Below are 26659 nucleotides of genomic sequence, written 5' to 3' on the forward strand. Positions count from 1 at the left end.
GAACGCTTTAATTGGATGATGAAGGACTGCAGACAGCACGGTCTCAACATTCAATTCCGACAAGGTAAGAACCGGAACTTTAGCAAGTGTTAGACTCCTGAGGTCTATGAAACACTTAGTACTGTTGGCTTTAACGGGTTGTCATGGTGCCGCCCCCCACCCCTTACCCCCCTCCCCCCCCCGGTAGAAGCTGATGAATGTTGCCACATCCTAGTGAAACGTTCCCCCCTATATGCTGACTCCTCCCCCCACTGTATGCAGAAACCTATCATCCTGGGCCTGCATTTTGTGTTTTCTGTTCTCATTGGAGTCACAACTTTGCTGCCTGCTGCCGAAGTGATCGCCCCAGATGTCGCTTCTGTCCAACTGTTAGATAGGGTAGAATCAAAGGCATTTCGTCTTATTAACTCTCTCCCTTTAGTTGATAATCTTTCTTCCCTTTCTCTTCGCCGCAATGTTGCTTCACTCTCTCTGACAGGTACCTTAACGGGCAATGTTCGGTGGATTTGGCATCCTGTGTACAGCAAGCAAGGCCGTGGGCGCGTAACACACGTCTCGCCTGCGTTGCCCACCGTTTCTCTGTGGTCGTCGGTCACACTAGAATAACCTGTTATAGTACATCCTTCTTTCCTCACACAGCCAAACTGTGGAATGCTCTGCATTCCTCTGTGTTTTCATACTCATACAATCTGTCTCACTTTAAAAAGCTGGTTTTCCGGCATCTGCGCTGTGTAGATTAACACAGTATAACCTTTTCTTCTCTAATTTTAATTTCTTTCTGTTCTTATTTTTTTGCCCCCCAGGCCCCATTGTAGGTCGTTCGACCTGTGCCCGGGTGAGCTAATTGCCGTAAAAAAAAAAAAAATCATGGTGTGGCCATTTAATAGACAAGAAAAATTTAAAATACATAATAGATGGATCTAAATTTTCATAAGATCAATATGGATATTATGAATACAGAGATGTATCTGACATAAAGTTTTGGAATATTATTAACACTAATGCTTATAAGAGGATAATTAATTTAGTGACCTGATAAAATTAATTGTATGGTATACTCAGATATACCTAAGACATTACTTTCAGTAAATATAGATTATCAAACAATACTGTGATATTAAATTTCAAAATTTCCATTAATTTTCTCTCAAGACAAGAATTAAACCTCAAAGGTCTTGAAACACTGTGTCCATTATATCAAAGATAGTTTCAAGAACAAAAACGATCTAATGCTAATCACTAGATATTTTTTTACTAGCAGCTGGAGTATTTCAGACATAATATGGATGGTGAATGTTTGCCGAGTCATATAAAAGACCAAATGTAGACGACTGTATTGAAAACCATGAGCTGAGTATTGTAAGAAGAGGAAACGATGTACCGGTATGTTGTAAGAAGAGGAAACGATGTACCGGTATGTTGTGAGAAGAGGAAACGATATACCTGTATGTTGTAAGAAGAGGAAACGATGTACCGGTATGTTGTGAGAAGAGGAAACGATGTACCGGTATGTTGTGAGAAGAGGAAACGATGTACCGGTATGGTGTAAGAAGAGGAAACGATGTACCGGTATGTTGTAGGAAGAGGAAACGATGTATCGGTATGTTGTAAGAAGAGGAAACGATGTACCGGTATGTTTTGTTTGTTTTTGTTTTTTACGGTATTAGCTGACCAGAGCACAGGTCAATGGCCCACATCAAAGCCTAGGGGGGAATAATAATAATAATAATAATAATAATAATAATAATAATAATAATAATATATAATAATAATAATAATCATAATAATACTACTAAAGATCATTAATGAATAAAAAAAACAAAAAAAAAGATGAATATTAAGAAACGGTATACAATATGTATGTTGTGTTGTGATTAGTAAGAGAAACAATTGAGACCCTGCAATTGTGTGTAAATGAGGCAGAAAGTCAGATCATCAACCTGGGACTTGTCACATATGGCAGCAGGGTCTACCATTAGACAACACATTATGCTTCCAATATCTTCCCAGGCGGTAGTACCTTCTTGTTTGGTAGCTCTCTACTATCTATTGTCTACCTAGCCTAACCTAACGTAACCCAACCTAACCTAACCTAACCTAACCTAACCTAACCTAACCTAAACTAAACTAACCTAACCTAACCTATATGTACTTACTATTGTAATCATGAAAGTAATCGTGATTACGATTTCATTTTGAATGTAATCGATTACGACTACCTGTACTTCAAAAACTGTAATCGATTATGATTGATTACAATTACAGATTTCGATTACCACATATTTGAGCACAACTCTGCTTTGGACAAGTAATTGAGTGTTGGAACTTCTCACAACATTTAAGAAGCCAAAGTTGTTTTCAGAAATTCACGTTTTCCGAGAACTCATTCCCATAAAAAAAACCCTGCACTTAAGGTCTTTCAATTTCTAAAGTCTCTCAATGGTTACTTCCCTTATGCAGAAAACCTTATAGGATTGTGTTGACAGTAACTGTACTTGTATGTCCCAAGAGAGGTTGAATCATCTGGCTATACTCTCCATCGAAAAGAAACTAGTAGCAAGTTCGTGCTATTATGAACTGATAGGAGAGTTTGCTGGAAGGAAAGCAAGGAAGGTTAATTTTGAAAGTAGGCTGTTTCTGCTACTTCGCATATTCTTCATGAGAAGTTATTGGTTTCTTGATTATTAGTTATATAACCATGAAATTTTTCATTACATCCAACTGAATTTTGGCGTATGTCTAGTTTACGTTACAAATTAATTTAAAATAATATTTTATTTTCCTTGTATATGCATGCAATAATATCGCCGACATCCACAGAAACGGTGGGCACTGCGGACAAGACGTGTGTTAACGAGCCCACGGCCTTGCCAGCGGTACAGAGGATGCCAAATGCACCGAACATTGTCCGTTAAATACCTGTAAAAGAGAGAGAGTGAAGCAACATTGTGGCAAAGAGAAAAGGAAGAAAGATTGTCAACTAAAGGAGGAGAGTTAATAAGACGAAATGCCTTTGATTCCACCCTATCTAATAGTTGTACAGAAGAAGAGCCACCCCAGATATGAGAGCAGTACTCCAAGTTAGGAGTACTGCTCAGGAGTGAAGTAGCTATGGTATCTGTACAGTATTCCCAACTGTTGGGAATGTGTGGCTTTCATGACATATTAGAGGTAATGGTGATGTAAGGGCGTGATTTCCTTACTTTATTTCATTCTATTCTTCAGATTTATTCATATACTTAATTCTTTTCTTACTCCCTTCTGTTATTTTTCTTCAATAAGTATCCTGTTTAATATTTCTCATCAAGTATATTTTGTTCTAGTTATATTCTAAACCATGGATTAATCTGGGAACCACGTCTATCTTATTACCACACTTATTATACTTACAACGGTAGCCTGCCACCACCCAGACTTGTATTAGAATATAACATATCTTAGTTACGTGAGTTACAAAGTTATTTTCTGAGAACCAATGGGTGAAAGGAATAGAGTGGTGATACTCGAAGTTTACTAATTCAATATTTATTAACATAAGGAGTGAACAAGATGTTAATTAAGTACACTCAAACCAGACTGGACCACTTAGGTCTTACTTTACCATTCATAAAACAGAGCTTCCGTTACTTATTTCATCATTAAACAACTTCAATTACCTATTACATCATTAAACAATCATTGTATTATGTCATTGTCACTACTGGTGCTGTATGACACACTTGACAATATCCCGAATTAAAATATTATTTATAACAACATGCTATTTCGGAATGAATAACATGGTATTTCTCCCTCAATTGAGGTACTCAACTCACACAACATATTTACTGATACTATCAATATTTATGGGCTCACTACTCAACATGGGATCACTATATGCCTGTTATTTATCACCAATCATATACAACAACAATAATACTTTGGCCCATATATCTGTAAGGGTGTCATTGGTGTCAGGGCAACGAATGAAAAACGCTGTTAAGGTCGGTTGGAGTCCGATACACTGTGAGGGAGTTCGGACTTAATTCCCAAGGTGCAAACTCGCACAATTTAATCCTGCCAAATTAATGACATCTTCCAATGCAGCCAGCTGGTATGCCGCTATCGGTCCCAGGTAGCTGCTGGGTATTCAGCTAACACACATACTGTGCCTGAGACAATGATGGAGAAACGTCGGAGCAGTCTAATAACTCAATCACAAACAATCTTTCGTCTAGCAACGACAGACGACATTTACGTTACATTAATTCTTTCACTGGGTAAATGACAATTTACTGTTACAACATGAACACTGATATTCACAAAATTCACTGAGTTAAACTGACTTAATATGGCGGGCGGATAATCGTACTCATACCTGAGACAATGATGGAGAAACGTCAGAGCAGTCACGCTCTCCTCTGTGCACAAGCTTATATACGGCTAACTGGCAACTCAGGCCTGTGCGGATCACATGCCAGAAGGGCCAGTCTCGCAATGACAGAAAATACATTCAACTCAATCACTGTACATTTAATTATGTCAACCAATTGCCACCAGTCAGGCGAATTTCCTATGTCTATTCATATAATCTAATCAGAGATTGAGCTTGCCAGGAAAAAGTGGAATTACCCACGTTGATAACGTTAATTTTGCAAGCTCAGTGCGGTTGCAAACAAGGGACTATTCAAGGGGAGGCGTTAGATCTTGGATATAAGAAGTTTGACATGTTCTTTCAGGAGATTAATGGCTTTCTTGAATAGACGACTGACACTAACTAAATTACAAACATCAGAATCTCTGATGTTTGGGCATCAAAATGATCTAATTTCAGTTGTACTCAGAAATGCATGGCTATCCCCAGGGACAGTATCGTCGGATGCCATTCGTACTGGCAGACTCGACACTCACTTACTTAACAAGTGTTACTAACATTAAAGACAGTTAAAGCTTTCAACATCACTCATAAAGGATCTTATATGCTTTAACTGTAATCAGACATATCTAACTTGACTCACAACAATGTTGTTCAGTCTCACATTCAAATTTACTTTATAGAGAGGTTGGTTTCAGGAAGTCAGAGAAAATGGAAAAACGGAGGACTCAGGCGTCTTGAAGCGATGAGAAAACGGATGCCTCAGATGAGAGACTCAATAAAGAAGGCCTAGCTACATGTTTTGTAGGCTATTGAGCGTAATATGAATCGTCTGATTTTACGATAATTGACAGTGAGGCCTAGCATATCTATTTTCGAATTTGGCAGAATGATTGCTTCCTGAAATGTGATTGGCGGGAGATCATCTAATTTGGAAAGAGTAATTGGTAAATACTGAGTTTTATTTCTATTGAATTTAACCAAGTTTCTACCTCCCCATTCGGAGATGCTGTACAGATCTAGTTTGAGAGTTAGGGGAAGGGGAAAATGTGAAGAAGAGTGAAGAGTAGAATCATCGGCGCAAGAATGGATAAAATTAGTTGTAGTTTAAAGTAAATCCATTGATAAAAAGAACGAAGAGAGTAGGTGAAAGAACAGAACCCTGTGGGACACCACTATTGGTAGAGAAATAACGAGAGGTCGATCCCTCGACAACAACTGCCATGGATCGGTTCTCAAGGAAGCTATAGATTAGAAAACAAAGTGGGGGAGAGAAACCATAAGAGGGAAGATTAGAAAGCAAAGACTTGTGCCATACCCTGTCCAATGTTTTGGAGATGTTGAAGGCCACGACGGAAGTTTCCCCATAGTCCCCAAGAGAGGATGACCAAAGACGGGTGCAATAGAAGAGCAGATCACCAGTAGATCTCGCCTGGCGAAAGCCATACTGGTGATCCGACAAAAGAGAATGGCGTTCAAGGTGATGGAGAAAATGTGAGTTCAAGATAGTTTTGAAAATCTTAGAGAGGGATGAAGTTAAGCCAACAGGGCGATAGTCAGAGGGATTAGAATGGTCGCCCTTCTTCGGGACGAGCTGAACCAAGGCATGCCCCAAGAAAGAGGAAAAGTTTGGGTTTAGAGGCAGAGGCGAAAGAGGCTGATTACACACTTTGACTGTAACATAATACACAGTCCACCTTTCCAATCTTTGGAAGCAACAGACAGGTGACATCACTAGATGGAGTCACTGTTAGGACGACCCGTGGGCAAAGATGAACCACGCAGCAGTTCACGGATCAGTGGGCGCACAACACCTGCACTGAGTTATGTCAATTACATGTCGACGACCCAACTCAGGTATTTCTGATTCAGGTTTTACACTTCACTGATCTTTGGGGTAATTAATTTGTGTACATGACTGCGTGATATTTTTCCTGAGAGCAAATGTGAATATAAGGGTGACCTTAAGATGAGGGAGAAATATTAGAGGTGGCCTAAAGATGAGGGAGGAGAGATATTAGAGGTGACTTTAAAACATAAGGGAGAAATATAAGAGGTGACCTTAAGATGAGGGAGAAATATTAGAGGTGACCTAAAGATGAGGGAGGAGAGATATTAGAGGTGACTTTAAAACATGAGGGAGAAATATAAGAGGTGACCTTAAGATGAGGGAGAAATATTAGAGGTGACCTTAACATGAGGGAAAAATATTAGAGGTGACCTTAAGATGAGGGAGAAATATTAGAGGTGACCTTAAGATGAGGGAGAAATATTAGAGGTGACCTAAAAATGATGGAGAATTTTAAGAGGTGACCTTAAGATGAGGGAGAAATATTAGAGGTGACCTTAAGATGAGGGAGAAATATTAGAGGTGACCTTAAGATGAGGGAGAAATATTAGAGGTGACCTTAAGATGAGGGAGAAATATTAAGGTGACCTTAGTGTCACCAACCCTCACAACACTATCACCAACCCTCACAACACTGTCACCGGTCCTCACAACACTGTCACCAACCCTCACAACATTGTCACCAGCCCTCACAACACTGTCACCAGCCCTCACAACACTGTCACTAACCCTCACAAAACTGTCACCATCCCTCACAACACTGTCACCAACCCTCACAACACTGTCACTAACCTCACAAACTGTCACCATCCTCACAACACTGTCACCAACCTCACAACACTCTCACCAACCCTCACAACACTGTCACCAACCCACACAACACTGTCACCAACCTCACAACACTGTCACCAGCCCTCACAACACTGTCACAACCCACACAACACTGTCACCAGCCCTCACAACACTGTCACCAGCCTCACAACACTGTCACCAACCTCACAACACTGTCACCAGCCCTCACAACACTGTCACCAACCCACACAACACTGTCACTAACCCTCACAACACTGTCACCAGCCCCCACAACACTGTCACTAACCCTCACAACACTGTCACCAGCCCTCACAACACTGTCACCAACCCTCACAACACTGTCACCAGCCCTCACAACACTGTCACCAACCCTCACAACACTGTCACCAGCCCTCACAACACTGTCACCAACCCTCACAACACTGTCACCAACCCACACAACACTGTCACTAACCCTCACAACACTGTCACCAACCCTCACAACATTGTCACCAGCCCTCACAACACTGTTACCAGCCCTCACAACACTGTCACTAACCCTCACAACACTGTCACGAACCCTCACAACATTGTCACCAGCCCTCACAACACTGTCACCAACCCTCACAACACTGTCACGAACCCTCACAACATTGTCACCAGCCCTCACAACACTGTCACCAACCCTCACAACACTGTCACCAACCCTCACAATATAAGTTTATAAGAACATAAGAATGGAGAAAACTGCAGCGGTCCTATTGGCCCATACTGGGCAGTCCTATTTACACCCAACCCCTATCGCCCATATATCCATCCAACCTATGTTTGAAGCTATCCAGCGTATTCGAGTTAATGATGATGTTTGGTAACTTGTTCCACTCATCCACTACTCTATTTCTAAACCAATGTTTACCTAACTTGCTCCTAAATCTAAATTTGTCTAATTCAAAACCATTGTAACGAGTTCGTTCCTGGTTGAATCGTTTGAGTGCCTTTGTTATATCACCTTTGTTTAGCCCTGACTTCCATTTATACACCTCGATCATATCGCCCCTCACTCTACCTCTCTCTAAGGAGCGCAGATTGAGATGAAATCTAGTTTCTCTGTTTACATCTCCTGGACTAAGTACTTTACACTTGTCCACATTAAATTTCATTTGCCATTTTTCAGACTTTCGAATTATTATTTTTTTCCTGTAGTTTCAAAAAGTCCACGTCAGATTTAATTATACGCCCTATTTTAGTGTCATCAGCAAGTTGTTGCTGTGTACGCCTATATCTATGTCGTTTATGTATATAATAAATAGTAATGGTCCAAGTACTGACCCTTGGGGTACTCCACTAATGACGTTACTCTAATCGGATTTAGTGCCATTAATGCTTACTCGCTGTTTCCTGTCCTGTAACCATGCACTAATCCCTTTTAGAATATCTCCTCCAATGCCATGGGCCTCCACTTTTTGTATTAGTTCATAAGGTATATAACGACAGTATAGAAAAGATGTTGATGAATATCAATATCACTAGTAACGATGTGCTTAAAGTAATTAACAAACTGAAGCCTCATAAATCGCCTGGTCCAGACGAGGTATATGCTAGAATATTAAAAGAATGTAGAGATGAGTTGAGTAATCCATTAGCAGTTTTATTTAATAAGTCATTAGAATCGGGCCTAGTGCCAGAAGCTTGGAAACTTGCAAATGTAGTTCCGATTTTCAAAAAGGGTGATAAATCAATAGCATCAAATTACCGTCCCATTAGTCTCACGTCAATCATAGGAAGTTGCTAGAGTCAATTACTGCTACAAAAATCAGAAGCCACCTTGAAACATTCAACTTAATTCATTCTTCTCAGCACGGGTTCACCCAGGGACGTTCTTGTCTCACAAATTTGCTTAGCTTTTTCTCAGAAGTATATGAAGCGGTAGATAATGATAAGTCATATGATATAATTTATTTAGATTTCAGTAAAGCATTCGATAGAGTCCCTCATGAGAGATTGATAAGGAAGGTAGAAGCACATGGAATAGGTGGATCAGTATTAAAATGGATTAGGTAATGGTTAACTGGTAGGAAACAAAGAGTCAGCATAAATGGATTAAAGTCAGACTGGGGTGCGGTCAAAAGCGGAGTTCCCCAGGGATCTGTATTAGGCCCTCTGCTGTTTGTTATATTCATTAATGATCTTGATTTAGGCATAACTAGTAGGATTAGTAAATTTGCAGATGATACCAAAATGGGGAGAGTGATAAATTCAGACAGTGACTTTGAACACCTTCAAAGAGATCTAGATACCTTACATGAGTGGTCAGTAGACTGGCAAATGAATTTTAATACTGATAAATGCAAGGTACTACAGATAGGGAAGACGAATACAAACGTTAAGTATAAACTAGGTAACACGGAAATAGAAAACTCAGTTTGTGAAAAAGATCTAGGTGTATTTGTTAGCAACGACTTGAAACCTAGAAAACAATGTATTAGCGTTCGCAACAAGGCAAACAGGATTCTTGGGTTCATATCTAGGTCTGTGAGTAACAGAACTGCTGACGTTATCTTGAAACTTTACCTAGCATTAGTGAGGCCACACATGGATTATGCGGTTCAGTTCTGGTGTCCTTATTATAGAATGGACATAGATTCTTTGGAGAGAGTACAAAGAAGAATGACAAAAATGATCCATAATATTAGAAACCTTCCATATGAAGAAAGACTGAAAAACTTAGGCTTACATTCATTAGAGAGGCGTAGAGTTAGGGGAGATATGATAGAGGTGTACAAGTGGGTAAGTGGGATTAACAAGGGTAAAATGGAAGATGTTCTGAAGCTCAGTAATAACGAAATAACTAGAACAAATGGCTTTAAATTAGATAAATTCCGATTCAGAAAGGATATAGGCAAGCACTGGTTTGGTAATAGAGTTGTGGATATGTGGAATAGGCTACCGAGTGCTATAGTAGGATCGGGGACGCTAGGGAGCTTCAAGACGAAGTTGGATAGGCACATGGAAGTGCTGGGATGGGTGTGAAAGGGATCTGCCCTGTATGGGCCAGTCGGCCTCCTGCAGTATCCCACTTTCTTATGTTCTTATAATCGTGCCTGTCGTCCACTGATTCGAAAACAGCTGAAAAGAATTTTAATAGATTAGTTAGACATGAACGCCCGCTTGTTTAGCCATGTTGGGAATCATTTACCAACTTGTGCTTCTCCAGGTGATTTCGAATAGAGTTTGAAATTATTGATTCCAGTAATTTGCCTACAATTGATGTTAGATTGATTGGATGGTAGTTGAAGGATAGTGATCTATCTCCCTTCTTGAAAATCGGTATTACATTCGCTATCCTCCGGGATACTGGTACTGCTCCCGTTTGTAGTGACATGTTAAAAAAATTGCTAAGGGCATACTAAGCTCTTCTTTTCATTACTTTAATACTGCGGCAAATATCTCATCGAGACCTGGTGACTCATTAGGCTTTAGCTTGTCTATTTGCTTACTGACATCATTACTATTTACTACTATCTCGCTTAATCTATTTTCTTCACTATCTCTTTAGATAGTCGGTGCCTCGGGTATCATGTTTAAACTTTCGTTGGTGTAAACTGTTGAAAAATATCTATTCAGATTATTAATCATTTCTCCGTCGCTATCAATTAGCTCGCTCGCTGGTATCTGTCTGTATTGGTCCAATCTTTTCTCGTGTTTTAGTTTGATACATTTGAAAGAATCCCTTGGGGTTTGACTTCGCCTCCCTTGCTACCTTCAGTTCATTATTCCTCTTTGCTTTTCTTATCTCGGTCTCACCCCACTGGCCAATGCTTTATAATAATCTCGGAGGTAAACTTCACCGTGATTTATTCCCCTACCTATAGCCTTCCTTTGTCCAATTGTCATGATCACGTTTGTGTAGTTAGTCCGTTCAACACTTAATCATTCATATATGCTACAGCGCCCAGAACACATGTGAAACGTTTGCGTCCCCCAGTAGAGACGTTCGTTCTCTAACCATTTCAGGATATCGGAGTTCCTCCATTTTCTCTCGTGTAATCGCTCAGGGACCCGGGTATTTTTATATACCTCATAGGGTGTTAAGGGAATTTGAAATTATAAGTGAATAAATTTAATGTACATTCAATGAAGTATACCGACCATCAGAGAAAAAAGCTTAGAAGTATTTAAATCATCTTGTGTCACAGAAAGACTTCTGGTTGAAGCTAGTTTGATTAAGGAATTAAAATCAATAAACCTTAGTGATGGTCAGTTCGAAACTGAAAATATGTTACATAAATTTATTTGTCAGTGGCCCAAGGTTAAAAATGCTTTGAAAACCTTTGATCTAGATGTATGATAGTTATTTTGTGGGTCCCTTATTTTTGACCTGACCTGACTAGTCACGTCACCCCCCTTCTCTTAAGAAACAGTTCTGGAAGACACAATTCAACATCCTGGAGGCTGTAAAATTGATTGTGTCAGCATGGCAAGAAGTCTCCACTAGATCCCTCAATTCTTCATGGAAAGCACTGTGGCCATCAGTAGTCCATGATTTTGAGGGATTTGAGGAAGAAACAGAGTTGGACAAGGAGATTGTGTCCATTGGTCAGTCATTGGGCCTTGAAGTGGAGGAGGAGGATGTGGAAGAGCTTGTGATGTCTCATGAGGAGGAACTTACTCCTGATGACTTGAAGCAACTGGATGAGATGTTACAGGTAGAGGCTGATAGTGGTGAGAAGGAAATTGAAAGTGATGACCATATGTCAGCTAAACAGTTGAAAGATGTGATTTACTACTGGGAGAAGTTCAGGGAACTGGCTTCAAAGCACCCAGAAGTGGAAAAAACTGAACTAACTTTGTGTCATGTTGAGGACTCAGTGGTCTCCTTCTTTAAACATAAGTTAATGGTGAGGAGGAGAGATGCCCCACAGACCACAATTGACACTTTCTTCAGTAAAAGGCAGAGGGAACAAGATGCTATCCCTCAGCCTTCCACTTCAAGAAGGAGAGAGGCTGCTCATGGTGGAGAATCTGTCAGTCCAGAGTTTCCTGACATTTTCATGGAAGGTGACTCACCTTCCAAGAAGCAGTAAAATGCTTCTCCTCCACCTCCACTTCCTTCTCTTCTCCCTTCTCCTCCTCCCACTTCAAATGCACATCATCATCATCATCATCCAGGAGCCTTCTACATACACATCTCAAAGTAAGTGAACTTTTCTACCATTTTTGTTGAATTTAGGAAATTTTCGGTGAGCTGGAACCAATTACCCAAAAACCCATTGAAACAATGGTTTCGGTTAACGAACTTTTCGGTTAACGAACGACCTTCTGGAACGGATTGAGTTCGTTAACTGAGGGGTCACTGTACAGGGAGGCCCCCAAATTTGCGGATTTTTATTTCACGGTTCTTTATTATTCGCGGATGACACCCTGGATGTACTGAAGAATGTCTGCTGGTAGTTTTAAAGTTCGAGGCATTTTCACGGCTGGGACAGGGAGCCATTCGTTCTAGAGACAGTAATTTCCTTTACCTGTATAGCAAATAATAATAATAATAATAATTAACGGTTTATTGAAAAAATTCTGCAGCCCAAAGGCTGAAAATATACATTGGACATAAATGACTATTACATACATTGGTGGTTTAACAAAAGCCTTCACTAGAGAAAGGTAAAGGAACATACAGTGAACATACAGATTAATGTAGGTGTTGAACAGCAAACTCGTAGTGTAGTAAGTCCCTCCCAGATGGTGTTAGGAGGAACTCACGTGGTGTAGTAGTTCCCTCAGATGGTGTTATGAGGGACCTGGCGTGGTGTAGTAATTCCCTTGCAGATGGTGTTATGAGGGGCCTCACGTGGTGTAGTAATTCCCTCACAGATGGTGTTATGAGGGACCTCATGTGGTGTAGTAATTACCTCACAGATGGTGTTATGAGGGACCTCACGTGGTGTAGTAATTACCTCACAGATGGTGTTATAAGGGGCCTCACGTGGTGTAGTAACTCCCTCACAGATGGTGTTATGAGGGGCATCACGTGGTGTAGTAAGTCCCTCACAGATGGTGTTATGAGGGGCCTGGCGTGGTGTAGTAATTCCCTCACAGATGGTGTTATGAGGGACCTCACGTGGTGTAGGGACTTGACGTGGTGTAGTAATTCCCTCACATATGGTGTTATGAGGGACATGTGGTGTAGTAATTCCCTCACCGATGGTGTTATATGAGTGAGGTTTGGTCTTAGGCCTTGCTATCGTAGACGGATTAACACATCGCTGGTTGTTGTTGGGTCTCACGGTCCGTTATCACTGGGTACCTGGGACATCACTGTGTGAAGGTTAACTTGGGTACGACTGTTACTGTTGAGTTGTTCTCACTGACTTAAGCACTGTTCACCACTGTTTAACACTGGTTCCGTTCCTTTCCTAAATGAAATTGTAACTTCTGGCGAGAACTTGTTGATATTCTGGTGGGGAGGAGGGTTCAGGGGAGGGGGGTTGGTATGGGCCAACTTAACAGTTGACCTGGCTGCTCCGAGAGGAGCGCCAGGTACGTCTTGACCCTTCGGTGGTCAAGGATGTCAGTGTGTGTGTGTGTAATAGTAATAATAATAATAATAATAATAATTGACGGTTTATTGAAAAAGTTCTGCAGCCCGAAGGCTGAAAATATACATTGGACATAAATGACTTATTACATACATTGGTGGTTTAACAAAAGCCTTCGTTAGAGAAAGGTAAAGGAACATACAGTGAACATACAGATTAATGTAGGTGTTGAACAGCAAAAACGTAGTGTAGTAACTCCCTCCCAGATGGTGTTAGGAGGGACCTCACGTGGTGTAGTAGTTCCCTCACAGATGGTGTTATGAGGGGCCACGTGGTGTAGTAATTCCCTCACAGATGGTGTTATGAGGGGCCTCACGTGGTGTAATAATTCCCTCACAGATGGTGTTATGAGGGGCCTGACGTGATGTAGTAATTCCCTCACAGATGGTGTTATGAGGGACCACGTGGTGTAGTAATTCCCTCACAGATGGTGTGATGAGGGACTTGACGTGGTGTAGTAATTCCCTCACATATGGTGTTATGAGGGACCACGTGGTGTGAAAATCAGCAGGAAGCAGAGGGCTCGCATGTAACAATTCCCTCACAGATGGTGTTATATGAGTGAGGTGTGGTTCCAGGCCTTCCTATTGTAGACGGATTACCACATCGCTGGTAGTTGGGTCTCACGGGCCGTTATCACTGGGTACCTGGGACCTCACTGTGTGAAAGGTCAACTTGGGTACCACTGTTACTGTTGAGTTGTTCTCACTGACTTAAGCACTGTTCACCACTGTTCACCTCTGTTTAACACTGGTTCCATTTCTTTCCTAAATGAAATAGTAACTTGCTGTGAGCTGCTGATAATTCCGTGGGAGAGGTTCAGGGAGGAGAAGCTGACCTGGTTGCTCGGAGAGGAGCCTTGCGGTACTGCCCATTCCTGGGGGGGTGGTGGGTGGGTGGGTGGGTGGGGTGGGTGGTGGTGGGTGGGTGGGTGGGTGGGGTGGGTGGTGGTGGTGGGTGGGTGTGTGTGTGTGTGTGTGTGTGTGTGTGTGTGTGTAATAATAATAATAATTAACGGTTTATTGAAAGAGCTTGGCAGCCAGAAGGCTGAAAATTTACAGTTACATATTTGAGGAATGGGTTACGAATTACAAATAATATACAAGTAACATAAGTGACACAAATAAGACATATAATAACTTAGATGGGGATCAGCTCAAACTACAGTTCATTTCAACATAGTGACAGTGTAAGGAGCAGTGTTTACCGGGAGTGAATACACTGAATTATTACATGTTATTGATAATTTTTACAATGGTTGGGACTGGGCTGTTCTTATAGCGATCGGTTCGTGCACGTATGGGCTGGATGCGGTTGTGGTGTCGAACAGCAATTCTCGGACAGGGGATGTCAGGTGGTAGTAGGAGCCGGTGTCGGGGATGGTGTAGAAGCTTCTTACCAAATTTGCAGATAAGGTCGTGGTGATGGTCAGTGAGAGTCGAAAGGGTCAGTGTGTTGAGCGCTTCTTGATATGTGGAGTAGGAAGAGGAGAGAATAATTTTGCATGCCCTCTTTTGCACTTTTTCTAGGTGTTTACGTTGTGTGGCATTTAGGGAGGAAGACCAGGTGGGGGAGGCATAGGTGAGCTTGGGAAGTATGAATGTTGTGTATACACTGAGGAGCTCGTGTGCAGGAACTCCGAGGGACTTGAGTCGGCGGAGCAGGTGGAGACGGAAACTGGAGGCTTTGACAACTTCACTGACGTGTGTGTGTGTGTGTGTGTGTAGACACACACACACAAAACACATACAAATAAATAATAATTGGAAAAATCCTCTCACAAATAATCAGAAACAAATTTATTAAAAATGTGACAGTCTTCCCTCAAGTAAGTGCTTTATTACTTTATTAATAAAGCATTTACTTAAGGGAAGACTGTCACATTTTTAATAAATTTGTTTCTGATTATTTATGAGAGGATTTTTCCAATTATTATTTATTTGTATGTGCTTTGTGTAAAAGAAATAACTGTTCTAAGGGCAAACACATAAAGGGAATATTAAATTTTTTTTTGTACACAAGTAAAAATGTAACCCCCCCACCCCCACGGTTAGCAAATGTTATATGCGGATTTGGCGGTTCGCAGATATTTTGAGAACTTAACCCCCGTGAATTTGGAAGGTCCACTGTATTCACAAATACAAATTTTCTATTCTTACACCACTTTCTCACTACACAAAACCTAAGGTACCTTACAGTAAGGTAACGTACTAAGTTTATACTTCATTCATTTCTTAATGTGATAGGTCCTAATTTACAGTACTTAGGTAGTTTTTTTTGTGTTTGTGAACTGATTTCATTTGTTTTAGAAATTTATTGGGGTTTTTGTAGTTCAGTACTAATTTACAGTACAGTAGTTGCTAACTGCACAACCTTATTTCCATGGGTGATGAGAAATAAAATAACTCTAAATGGATGACACTTAGAATATTTATGGTGCATTTCAAGGTAAGTAAAGGACAGTAATTATCAAAAGTAGGAGTACAGTATACAATAAATAAACAATATCACAGTACAATATACATATGAAATTATTCCACAAAATAGACTGAAATAATAATCTAATTGTGTTTACAAGAATTGAAGGAACTGTTAAAGTATAAAAAAATTATAGAAAATAAAATACAGTACAGTCGACCCTCGTTAATTCGGACCCCTTTAATCCGGATTTCGGATAATTCGGACGAAATTTGAACTGTCCGTATCAAATTTCTGGTTCAGGGATTGTTCCAGTTTCAATTGGGATTGCAATTTCAAATTTTGTGTCACTTCTAAGGATTAATGAAGTCTCTGGTGCACTCTAAGATTAAGAGAAAACGGACGACACAGGCGTCCTGAAGTGAGAGGAAACGGACTCCTATGATGGGGCACTCAAATAAAGAGACATGGCCACATGTTTTGTGGACTACCCACTGTACAGTATCCTTTTCATCACTTTGTAATAAACCTAGTCATGCCTATGTGTGTTTCTGATAATTGCCATAACATTATATATTTATATATTTAGCAGTTGTACAAACACAAGGCCTTACACATGCCACTCAGACTGACAGACTTGACAAGTTTTACCAACCATAAAGACAGTTGAAGCTTTAAACATTACTCACAATGGATCTTGAATATTCCAACTGTAATCAGACATACCTAAGTTGCCTCAACAATTGCAACCCCAGTTGCAATATCAAATTCTGTGTCACTTCTAAGGTACTATGATTTTTTATTCTCCATTACGAGGAAAATGCAGTACATTACAGTTTGGTGGGCTTTTATCGTGTCTTTTAGTGTTCTCTTTTGTGTTCGAGTCAAGCAAGTTGCCTTCTCTCTTGAAAAAGAAGCTCTACAACCACAACTCGTGTTTCAGAATTAAAATTGGGTGCCACAGATCAAGCTGGTTTCTTTACGTTTATCTTGCCCAGGCCTACCAAACTTCCCGAGTTGTGGCATTATGGTTACTAAATGGTAACTCGAGTGTACAAGCTGCTAATGCAGTTTGACGAATCCATTTGTCAGGTTACTAAAACTACCCCAACATTTAGAATTTTGCTTCGGACTTGCTGCCCAGAATGTATTAAAAAAAAAATGACCAAATGTGTTGTTGTATGGCAATGTTGGGCAGTTAAAGTGGATGATATATGCAGGCTTGAGAGAATTGAAATGAGAATGATGAGGTGGATGTGTAATGTGACACTAAAAAATAGGAAACCTTGCTTAGAGCTAAGAAGGTACTGGTGAAGTTATCTATAGATGTAGGTCGAGATGGTTTGGGTATGTGGAGGGGAGGAGAGGTGGGGACAGGTTGTGTGCAATGGCCTCAGAGAAAATCATCTGATACGAGAGACTGCGAGAGACCATGTTGCTTGGAGAGCTGCCATTAGGTATTCATGGTTAACCCACACAAGCATGGAGAACAGACGTAAATCAGTGAAGGTGATGAAGGAGAGGAGGAATACTAAGTAAAATCGCCTGCAGCTTCAAAACTACCTTCCATATCTCACTTTCAAATAGAATTTACTCACGCTCCGGGGCCATCCCAAGTCCATGTAAATGAATCCGTGCGGTTGCGGTAGCGGATGATAACAGGTTGAACAGGAACTCCAGGATAAAACGCTCCAGGTTTGAAAGTGATGAGGCAAGAACGGTTGGTGCACGTACCTTCAGGGAAAATCATTACCTGAAATAAAGGAATTCTCTTAAAATCTTTTCACCCTACTGTTTTCATAACAAATAATTATTCACCACTGAATAAGAAGACACCACTCCATAACAAATGTTAATCATGAGTGCTGAGGGATACTGAACTGGTAGATTTAGTTTATCACATGAACAGCATGATACAGTAGTACTGTACTGTAATTCTTTAGAGATGGCCGAGAGTACTCCATAATGTCTAAGCTCTACCAGTAAAGCATCTTGGAAAAATCTGTAGAGAATTTGTCATCAATGATAAGAGCAGTTCAGTTTCATTCAGTGTGCCATGTGAATCTGGTATAATAGTAAACTGAGAACATGACATACCTGAGGCAGATATTTTCATATAAACACTGCACACTAGTTAATGTCTCCCTCAAGAGAATACTGCTTATTTACCTTACAGTGAATCATTATACCAAGTCATCTTACTGTCAAGAGGCCATAGAGAGAGAAATACTGTATTCATAACATATAGGTAGGTAATTTAATCCTTGAAGAATAGTACTGTATCACTTATTTCATTGTGACAGATCATTGGACCTTAACAGCAATAAACTCTAAATGGAGAAGGTTGCTAAAAAAAAAAAATGAAATGTCAGGGAATAAATTACTACTTTAGATTTAGCATATTTAATATTTCATAATGTCAGCACATTTTCTTTTTCACATGATTGCACATCTTTAGAACACTATCTAATACTTTCCCAGTTACCTATTGACTACACATTAACCTAGACATTAATATTTCTATAGTCTCTCTCTCTCCAAATCCCACTTCCTAAAATTCCATCTCATGGGCTTTACTTCTCCTAGCTCAACTTTTGATTCACAATTCTTCCTAACTTATGAAATAAAATGTTTGTTATTTCATTAACTAATTTTATAGTCTTGTATACTCTATTGTACCACTTTTAACAGAGGCCAAGTATTTTCCTGATTTAAGACTGAATGTAACTCACCTGTGGCCAGTCTTCATCACTGGTAGCTCTACGGTTTATCTCCTGGATAGTATTTTGGCGAGAATTGGTGTCTTCTCGCCACACATACACGGGCTGTGTATAGTCAATATATTCTGCCAGGGGTAAAGAATAAGTGAAGTCTATATAAAATCTGCCAGTACTGTTTAAATCACAAATGACTACACCACGTACAGTACATGTAATCATAAATATTATTACAATAGTATTGAACACCATGCAAAAGTAAATTTATACTCCCAGTTATTATAAAATTCTTTATTCTACCCACAAATCCATTCACACTATCTACTCACAGGAGAAAATTCGCTTTGTAGAAATCAACACCTCAAACCGCTAGATTTTCTATTGTAATTATTCTCTTACTAATTATAAAATGTTAAAATGCTGCAATTTTCCTTGAGAAATCCAATTCTGCTGCACATTCTGCCCTTTGTCTTAACATATGCACTTCACTGCCCACCACGTACTGTAGGCAGTCATCAGTATCCTGTAATGGATCATAACACACTTGCTACCTGACAACATGTTTAATGGTTCCTTGTTCAGTTTATCTTGACATGTTTAAACATTTTAACAAGGCTAAACATAAATATACATGAGCCAAAATTTTTTGACCAAGGGGAAAATTTTCTAAAAAATTTACAATTCCTTTTTTTTTCATAGGTACATAAGATTGGAATTTAAAGGGATGTCTGTGAATTATTCTATAACAAATGATTTCCTAAATACATACATATACTTCACTGCTCATAATTGTTTTCATATGTATCAGCAATGGAGATATTTACATAGTAGTGAATAATTGTCACAATATTGTATATCTACTCAAGATCTCAAGGTAAATTTATTGCAGGTCACTTTGCCTTAAAATGATGCACAACATGCACTAAACACTACCTGACATGATACATCTAAATTTAGTATCTAACATGCTCCATAACACACACATTGTTTATTCTATGTTCTGATGAATAATTAGTGCAAGTGAAAATTGGTGACACATAATATGAAACTAGGAATGTGACAGAAGGGAGAGGATATAAACTAGCATTCGCAGTCTACGAAAACGAAAAATTTATTTGAGATTTTCACTCCACAATTCTTCTAGCACAAGACACAGTGACTAAAATAGTACATGTTAAAAATCAACAGGTTAGAGCAATGATGTCGCTCGCATGTGACACTTTTTGTATGCATTACTATATAAAACGCATATTCATCGTGATGTGATGATGCCAAAAAATTGTCACAAACAAGAGTTGCTCCAAGCCATCGAAACATTATGGTGTTGGCTGCTAGCACACCACGCTCCCTACTGCCAGTATACCTAACACAGAAAAGGGCTTTGTCTACCAGGAGAGTTGGCTTCAGCTACACTTGAGAACATAGCATGTTAAACACCTACTGCCAAAGAGGGGTAGTTGTAGGTTCTCTATGCGGTTCACCAGACATGGGACATTGGACCAGTAAACTGCGATGGCATCAAAGAAACTGCTATGAGGCCCAACAATAAGGATTGGAGCTTCAGCTTTGGTTGCCATGCGCCCCTTGATTCTGATCCATTGGCAGGCATAGCACCTCATCATCATGCGACCAATAAAGCCCATATACCATCGAATCTTCCTGTGGAGTCACAAAATATACCCTAAGTGAGATATTCCCTGGTAATTCTAACACCCTTGGATATATGAGGTTAAACTAAAAATCACAAACAAGTGCCACAAGCCATCTGCTAGAGAAAGATTATTGAACATCTCACATTAAGGAGGTTCTTTTAGCAGTACGTATACCTGTAACTGAAATACTATATTGCTCATACAACCACCACACTAAAAGATACATAACCCACACTATAGTAAGCCATGTCTCCAAAAGATACTGAAACATGTCAACCTAAACATATTTTAGGATAGAATGAGTATGGTTCATGTGCATGTATGTGTGTAAAAGTACAAGGGCCCCCCCAAATTCGCAGGGGTTAGGTTCTCAAAATGGCTGCAAATTGCCAAATCCTGAATAACATTTGCGGACGGTGGGGGGGGTCATTTTTACTTGTGTACAAAGATATGTATACTGTATTCCCTTTATATGTTTGCCCTTAGGACACACACACACACACACATATTTACAATACAGTTAAAGGGAATTACTGTCTCTAGAACGAATGGCTCCCTGTCCCAGCCGCAAAAATGCTGGCAACTTTAAAACTACCCACAGACATTCTTGGGTGCATCCAGGGTTCCATCCGCGAATAACCAAGAACCGCAAAGTAAAAATCCGCAAAATTGCGGAGCTCACTGTATGTGCACGAGTGCATGAAAAGGAATGCACATAAATATACGAGTTTGTGCTTGTCTCTGCATCTATGAGCTTTCATGTGTTTGTTTATTCAAAGTTTGTGCACTATTATTCTGATTTACTTCTGTATTTGCATTTCCCTATGTGTTCAAAAATTCAGATACTGCACTGTACACAAGTTTCTAGTGCAAGAGTTTATGTACCTGAATTTGTGTAGTGTGAGAGTTTATGTACTGTACACTCGCACTAAAAAGTATCGGTGCAGGGTGTGATTGACGATTTCCGAAACGATACTTATACACTGTGATATGTCGGGAAGGTTGGTAAGTGTATCCTCATAACCACCCCCCCACTAAGTGTTGCCATATGGCTGACAATCAGTGTGTTTGTTTCCTCTTTTCGGATTGTTGCTTTGTGACGACTGAATGATGAGCGAGGGTTCGGTCTCGGTGAACATGGGTATAAAACAGAGGCAATATGAAGCAGTAGAGATCTACACATGCCAGACAACATGGAAACCTCAGAGGGAACACGAGGAGCTATTATTGGCCTTTATAACGAAGGGTTCGGCGTTACAGATATTAACCAGCGGGTTGGTGTCCACAGGAACACCGCTGCACGATGGATTCCGCGATACCTCGAAACTGGCGCTACAAACGACAGGTCTCAGAGCAGCCGTCCACGCTGCACCACGACCAGGTTGAGTGGTTTATTTGGTAGCATAAATTAATGTGGCAATATTCATAAGTACCACAAATAATTTTGTTGACAGGGAGCTCCTCATATTTCATACTGTCTATTTATCACTTCCCGACCTTATTTATAACAGTTTGTTTCACTTAACCAGGCCATAGTAGCTGCTCAGCAGCATTACAGGGCTGCCAACATACGGCTGGAACAACTCGCCTTTCCCAATACCTATCGTCACTGGTCTCAAATTGTTCACACTACAGTATGCACCGATACTTTTTGTTGCGAGTGTACATGAATTTGTATACAGAGTGTGAGTGTGTACATATCAGTTTGAGGAAATCAGACTGTGTAGGTATCAGCTGTGTACAGGTACACAGTACATCATTTTGTGTGATTTAGTAGTACAGTCACCCACAAAATTCCTGTCATCTTTCCTCGTGAACCACGAACACTGAGATTCAGACTCGTGAACTCAAAGCAGTAGAAACTATGCATTATTCTATCCATAAATGTTTCAGATACACGAGTCTGAATCTCGGGGTTCGTGGTTCACGAGGAAAGATGACAGGAATTTTGTAGGTGACTGTACATATCGGTATTTATGTACAACTGATGTCAAGTGCCCTCAGGTAAGCAACAAGTGTGGGCTACAGTTGTTGTTTTGCAAAAGTTTACATGTAATATAAGTGAAGTGTAAGTGTGTGTGTTTCATATACTTTTTGCTTCATTCATACAAGCTTGTTCCTGCTATGGCAAGCTGGGGATAATTTAATTACAGTAGAAGTCCGAAAATTCGAACCGCTCGGGGATTGGGTCGGTCCGGATTTTCGGATTTTCCGGATTCTCGAGCAGTACTTTTAAAATTCAAATTTAAGGAGGAATAAAGAAGAGATGAACAGGTAAATTTTGATAGTCTATTCATTAGCAAATACTCAGACGAGGCTGTGAATTCTGAAATTTTATTCTTTGCCCTTTTTATATCATAAATTGTAGACTTTCCGATGTCGTATGTTTACATTAAAACAGTATTGCTCACACCACGTTCTAGTTTCTTAATTATTTCAAGTTTGTCACTCAATTTCAACGTGTTCTTCTTTCTCTTCACACAACGAGGCTTATCTACTTTAAGAGCCATTATTATGGGCTTGTAAATACGTATGCTATACAGTATATGGTAAATGGAATGAGTAGGACACAATATTAGATACGTTGTCACAGTTTGATTGCTCGTTTTAAAATGGCGACTGCGTGGTCGCTTGTTGTCGCTGTGCAGCTGTGGCGCTCACGCATGCGCGCACACACACACACACACAAAAGCCCGCTAAATTTAAAAAGTTTGAGTTTTCAAAAAGTCCGGATTTCTGGCATCCGGATTTTTGGACTTCTACTGTATTAACATTCAGCAGCTGGTGGGTTGCTCCATCCTCTTAGTAAGATGCTACTCAGCTAAAGGGCTGTTCCACTATTGGCAAGAACACCAAATATTGTAATTGTTTATTGATGACTGTACAATGGCCAGTGCACAAGATGGGAATCCAATCCTCCACTCCTGCCAAGAATGAAACCCATGACCATTTGCTTGCCAGATAAATGCTCTATCAAAAGAGATACATAGCCACTATAAATTTGTATACATAATAATCTAAAAAAATTTATAACTGCATTAATTATTTCACCCAAATATAAAAAAAAATTTCTATAATGTGTCCCTTATTCTGTCACTAATGTTGTAGTCACTGTTTGTTTGTTTGAGTTTTGCTGAACCAATTATGTCACACAATGAACCCAATTAATAATAAAAGAATGCACATTTCTTGATAACACAGCTAAGAAAATAAATAAATTGTGCTAAACCAGTGGCACTCAAACTAAGTGACCACATTCTTAGTAAAGATAAAGTGTAACTGTAAATCTTTCTTCTAGGAAGTCTTATATTTTCCTTAATTCTATAAACAAGACAACATAATAAACACACAGTGCCTGAAACGTGCCTAACCCAGTTTAGCCTCATTTATTACATCTTTGTTTTGCTTACTGTCAGGTCTTACATCTACTGTGCATGAAACCCAAATGCTTGGTTAAATATATTTTATTATCCCATGCATTCTGAAATGCAAGAAGCTGTTTATTTAATTCTGATATATTTGATGTACAAATAATGCCTACAATATTTTATACAATACCTCTTCATTTTTAAATCCATTCTTAAATTTTAAACCAAAAATATTTTATGCTATTATATTTTCACTAAGTTGCAATCTATTCAACACATTCTTTCAGGTCACTGATCTGTCCATTTTTCATTTTTTAATTATTTTACATCAAATACCATTTTTTTTTCAAATATGACCTACAAATTATGTGAATTTCCACAGTTACTGTATCTGCATTACCAGATCCCACTTCCATCTGTTTTCATACATTCAAATGCTCTTCCTATACCTCTGGCTCTTGATTCAGACTACTGTACAGTCTCGTTCAAGATTCTTCAAACACTGCTGGAGACAGCTGGCAACTCAAGGCCGTTTGTTTACTATAGTACGTAGTAAAAATTATGAATGAATGCAAAAGCCCAACCATTAATTAAGCAATGGGAACTAAGTAACCAATCACCGATCACTTTTACATTCATTCATAATTTTTACTACGTACTTTAGTAAACAAAGGACCTGGAGTTGCCAGCTGTTTCCAGCAGTGTTCGAAGAATATTGAACGAGACTGTACATCATATGACAGTTGAGAACCTTTTCTGCACATCATCATGGTTTCCTCCGATACCAATCTGAAATCCATTACGTATTACTCCACTACAGTACTTTAAAATGGAAGCCATTTATTTTTTTCCATACACACTTTTCATTTTTCTTTTGAGTTCTTGACACAAAGGAGAATCAGACCCATCCCATTTTAATTCCTCATAAATATATTCTATCCCTATTAATTATTGCAACTTTTTATCCTTTTATCCAAGGCCATTTTTCGCTATTAATATATGAGAAGCTCCGGACCATAATATGCTAAGTGCCTAAATAGAAAATGGAGGAAAATGCTCTGGTAGGAAAGTGTGACATACAATGGTAAATGGCTGCACTGGTTTACTCTCTTCAGTGTCCCCTTAGTATTTGACCCACTTCTGAATATTGTAAATTACTACATTCTGCATCTCACATATCCTTTGTTCATTCATACACTACTAGTTTATTATGATCAAGCCTTTATGACAATAAATACCCACATCTAGTACTATCCTCACATTCTGTTATTCAAAAAACCTTCAAAATACTATACAGTGGTCCCTTGGTTAACGAACGCCTCGGTTAACAAATTACCTTCCATAAGAATCTTCAATTCTGTTAACGAAAAAAATTCAGTTAACGAATTCCTTACGAACTTTTCCAAACATGTTTTCGCCTGCTCACCAGCTGTAGTATTAGTCCGCCAATACAGTACAGTTGAACCTCGATTTACGCGGTTCTCGTTTACGCGTTTGGTCATTTACGCGATACCTTGCCAGAACCGGGATGCCCGATTTACGAGGTGAATTTACTCATTTACACGGGTGAAGTATAATTTGTTTATTTACTGAAGATATTTGTTTTAGCTCATAAAATTCAATACAAATTACCTGGCCAGAATATAATTTACATTGCTGGAATTCTTATAAGATTTTGATTATTTTAAATATAAACATCATGAAATTTGCATTAGACATACAAATTTTAGATCTAATTTAAGAATTTTTATTACAAAGCCAAAATTTTATCTTTTGTGCAAAATATATGACGTTTATATTCAAAATATTCCTGGCCTTGCAAGGAATCCAGCAATGTCAAATATATTATCCTAACTTTAGTCTGAGGTATTACTTATTACTATACCTTAAAATCTAGTGTTTTCACCCAAACATTTCTCTGGTAGGGAGGGAGGGGGAGGGAGGGACCCAGCAAGCGTAGGAAGAAGGGGGGAGCGGAGGTGGGGTATTTTGATTGACAGATAGTGTCTGGGTCAAGTATAATTTGTTTATTTACTTTAAATATTTGTTTTAGGTCTTAAAATTCATACAAATTACCCAGCCAGAATATAATTTACAATGCTGGGATTCTTATAAGATTTTAATTATTTTAAATATAAACATCATGGAATTTGCATTAGACATACAAATTTTAATCTAATTTAAGAATTTTGATTACAAAGCCAAAATTTTATCTTTTGTGCAAAATATATGACGTTTATATTCAAAATATTCCTGGCCTTGCAAGGAATCCAGCAATATCAATTATATTATCCTAACTTTAGTACGAGTTATTATTTGTTACTATACCTTAAAATCTAGTGTTTTCACAAACATTTCTCAGAGAGGGAGGAGACAGAGAGCGGAGTTGAGTCCATTATTTGAATGGACATTAACCTGGCGACTGTATTTCTCTTAAATATTAATTGTGTGTGCATACCATCATAAAATTAAGATGTTACTTTTACTACAACATAGGTATTATGTCGGTATTGTCGGAAAAAGTGGAGTTTGGGAGTCGGCCCAGTCTCTTAATTCAATTAATCCCATATGTTCTGTTATTCCATTTACGCGTTTCTCGTTTTACGCGCTACTCCGCAGGTTCAATTGGCCGCATAAATCGGGGTATTACTGTAATCGGTTTTAGGGCTTAAATTCGTTACCATTTGAGTAAATATCAAGAAGGTAGTATTATTCAATAATTTTCCAAGTCTTATATTAAAATTTTTAGTCATTTTAACAATTATTTAACATAATTGAAATACAGGGAACTAGTTTTCAGCGCACCAAACAGCCACTTGACTCACCCAGAATGGCGTCAGTTTGTGTCTCTGCTCAGTGGAGGAAGCATCTTGCTTGAGACTCTCTGAGAACACCAAGCAGCAATACGTAACT

At 39.2% G+C, this 26659-nt stretch overlaps 1 protein-coding gene across 1 annotated transcript in view; it reads right to left on the reverse strand.

The window, feature by feature from the left end:
- LOC121861561 (lysophosphatidylcholine acyltransferase 2-like) overlaps positions 1 to 26659 on the reverse strand; it is a 123754-nt gene that overhangs the window by 24658 nt on the left and 72437 nt on the right. The window contains exons 3-5 of the mRNA XM_042359440.1: positions 20168 to 20385; positions 18742 to 18854; positions 17608 to 17762 (exon numbers count right to left, since the gene is read on the reverse strand). Coding sequence (XP_042215374.1) covers positions 17608 to 17762; positions 18742 to 18854; positions 20168 to 20385 — 486 coding nt within the window. The remainder of the gene's footprint in view (positions 1 to 17607; positions 17763 to 18741; positions 18855 to 20167; positions 20386 to 26659) is intronic.

This window comes from Homarus americanus, unplaced genomic scaffold (genome assembly GCF_018991925.1).
Source record: "Homarus americanus isolate GMGI-L3 unplaced genomic scaffold, GMGI_Hamer_2.0 scaffold24260, whole genome shotgun sequence".
NCBI classification, from domain to species: Eukaryota; Metazoa; Arthropoda; class Malacostraca; order Decapoda; family Nephropidae; genus Homarus; species Homarus americanus.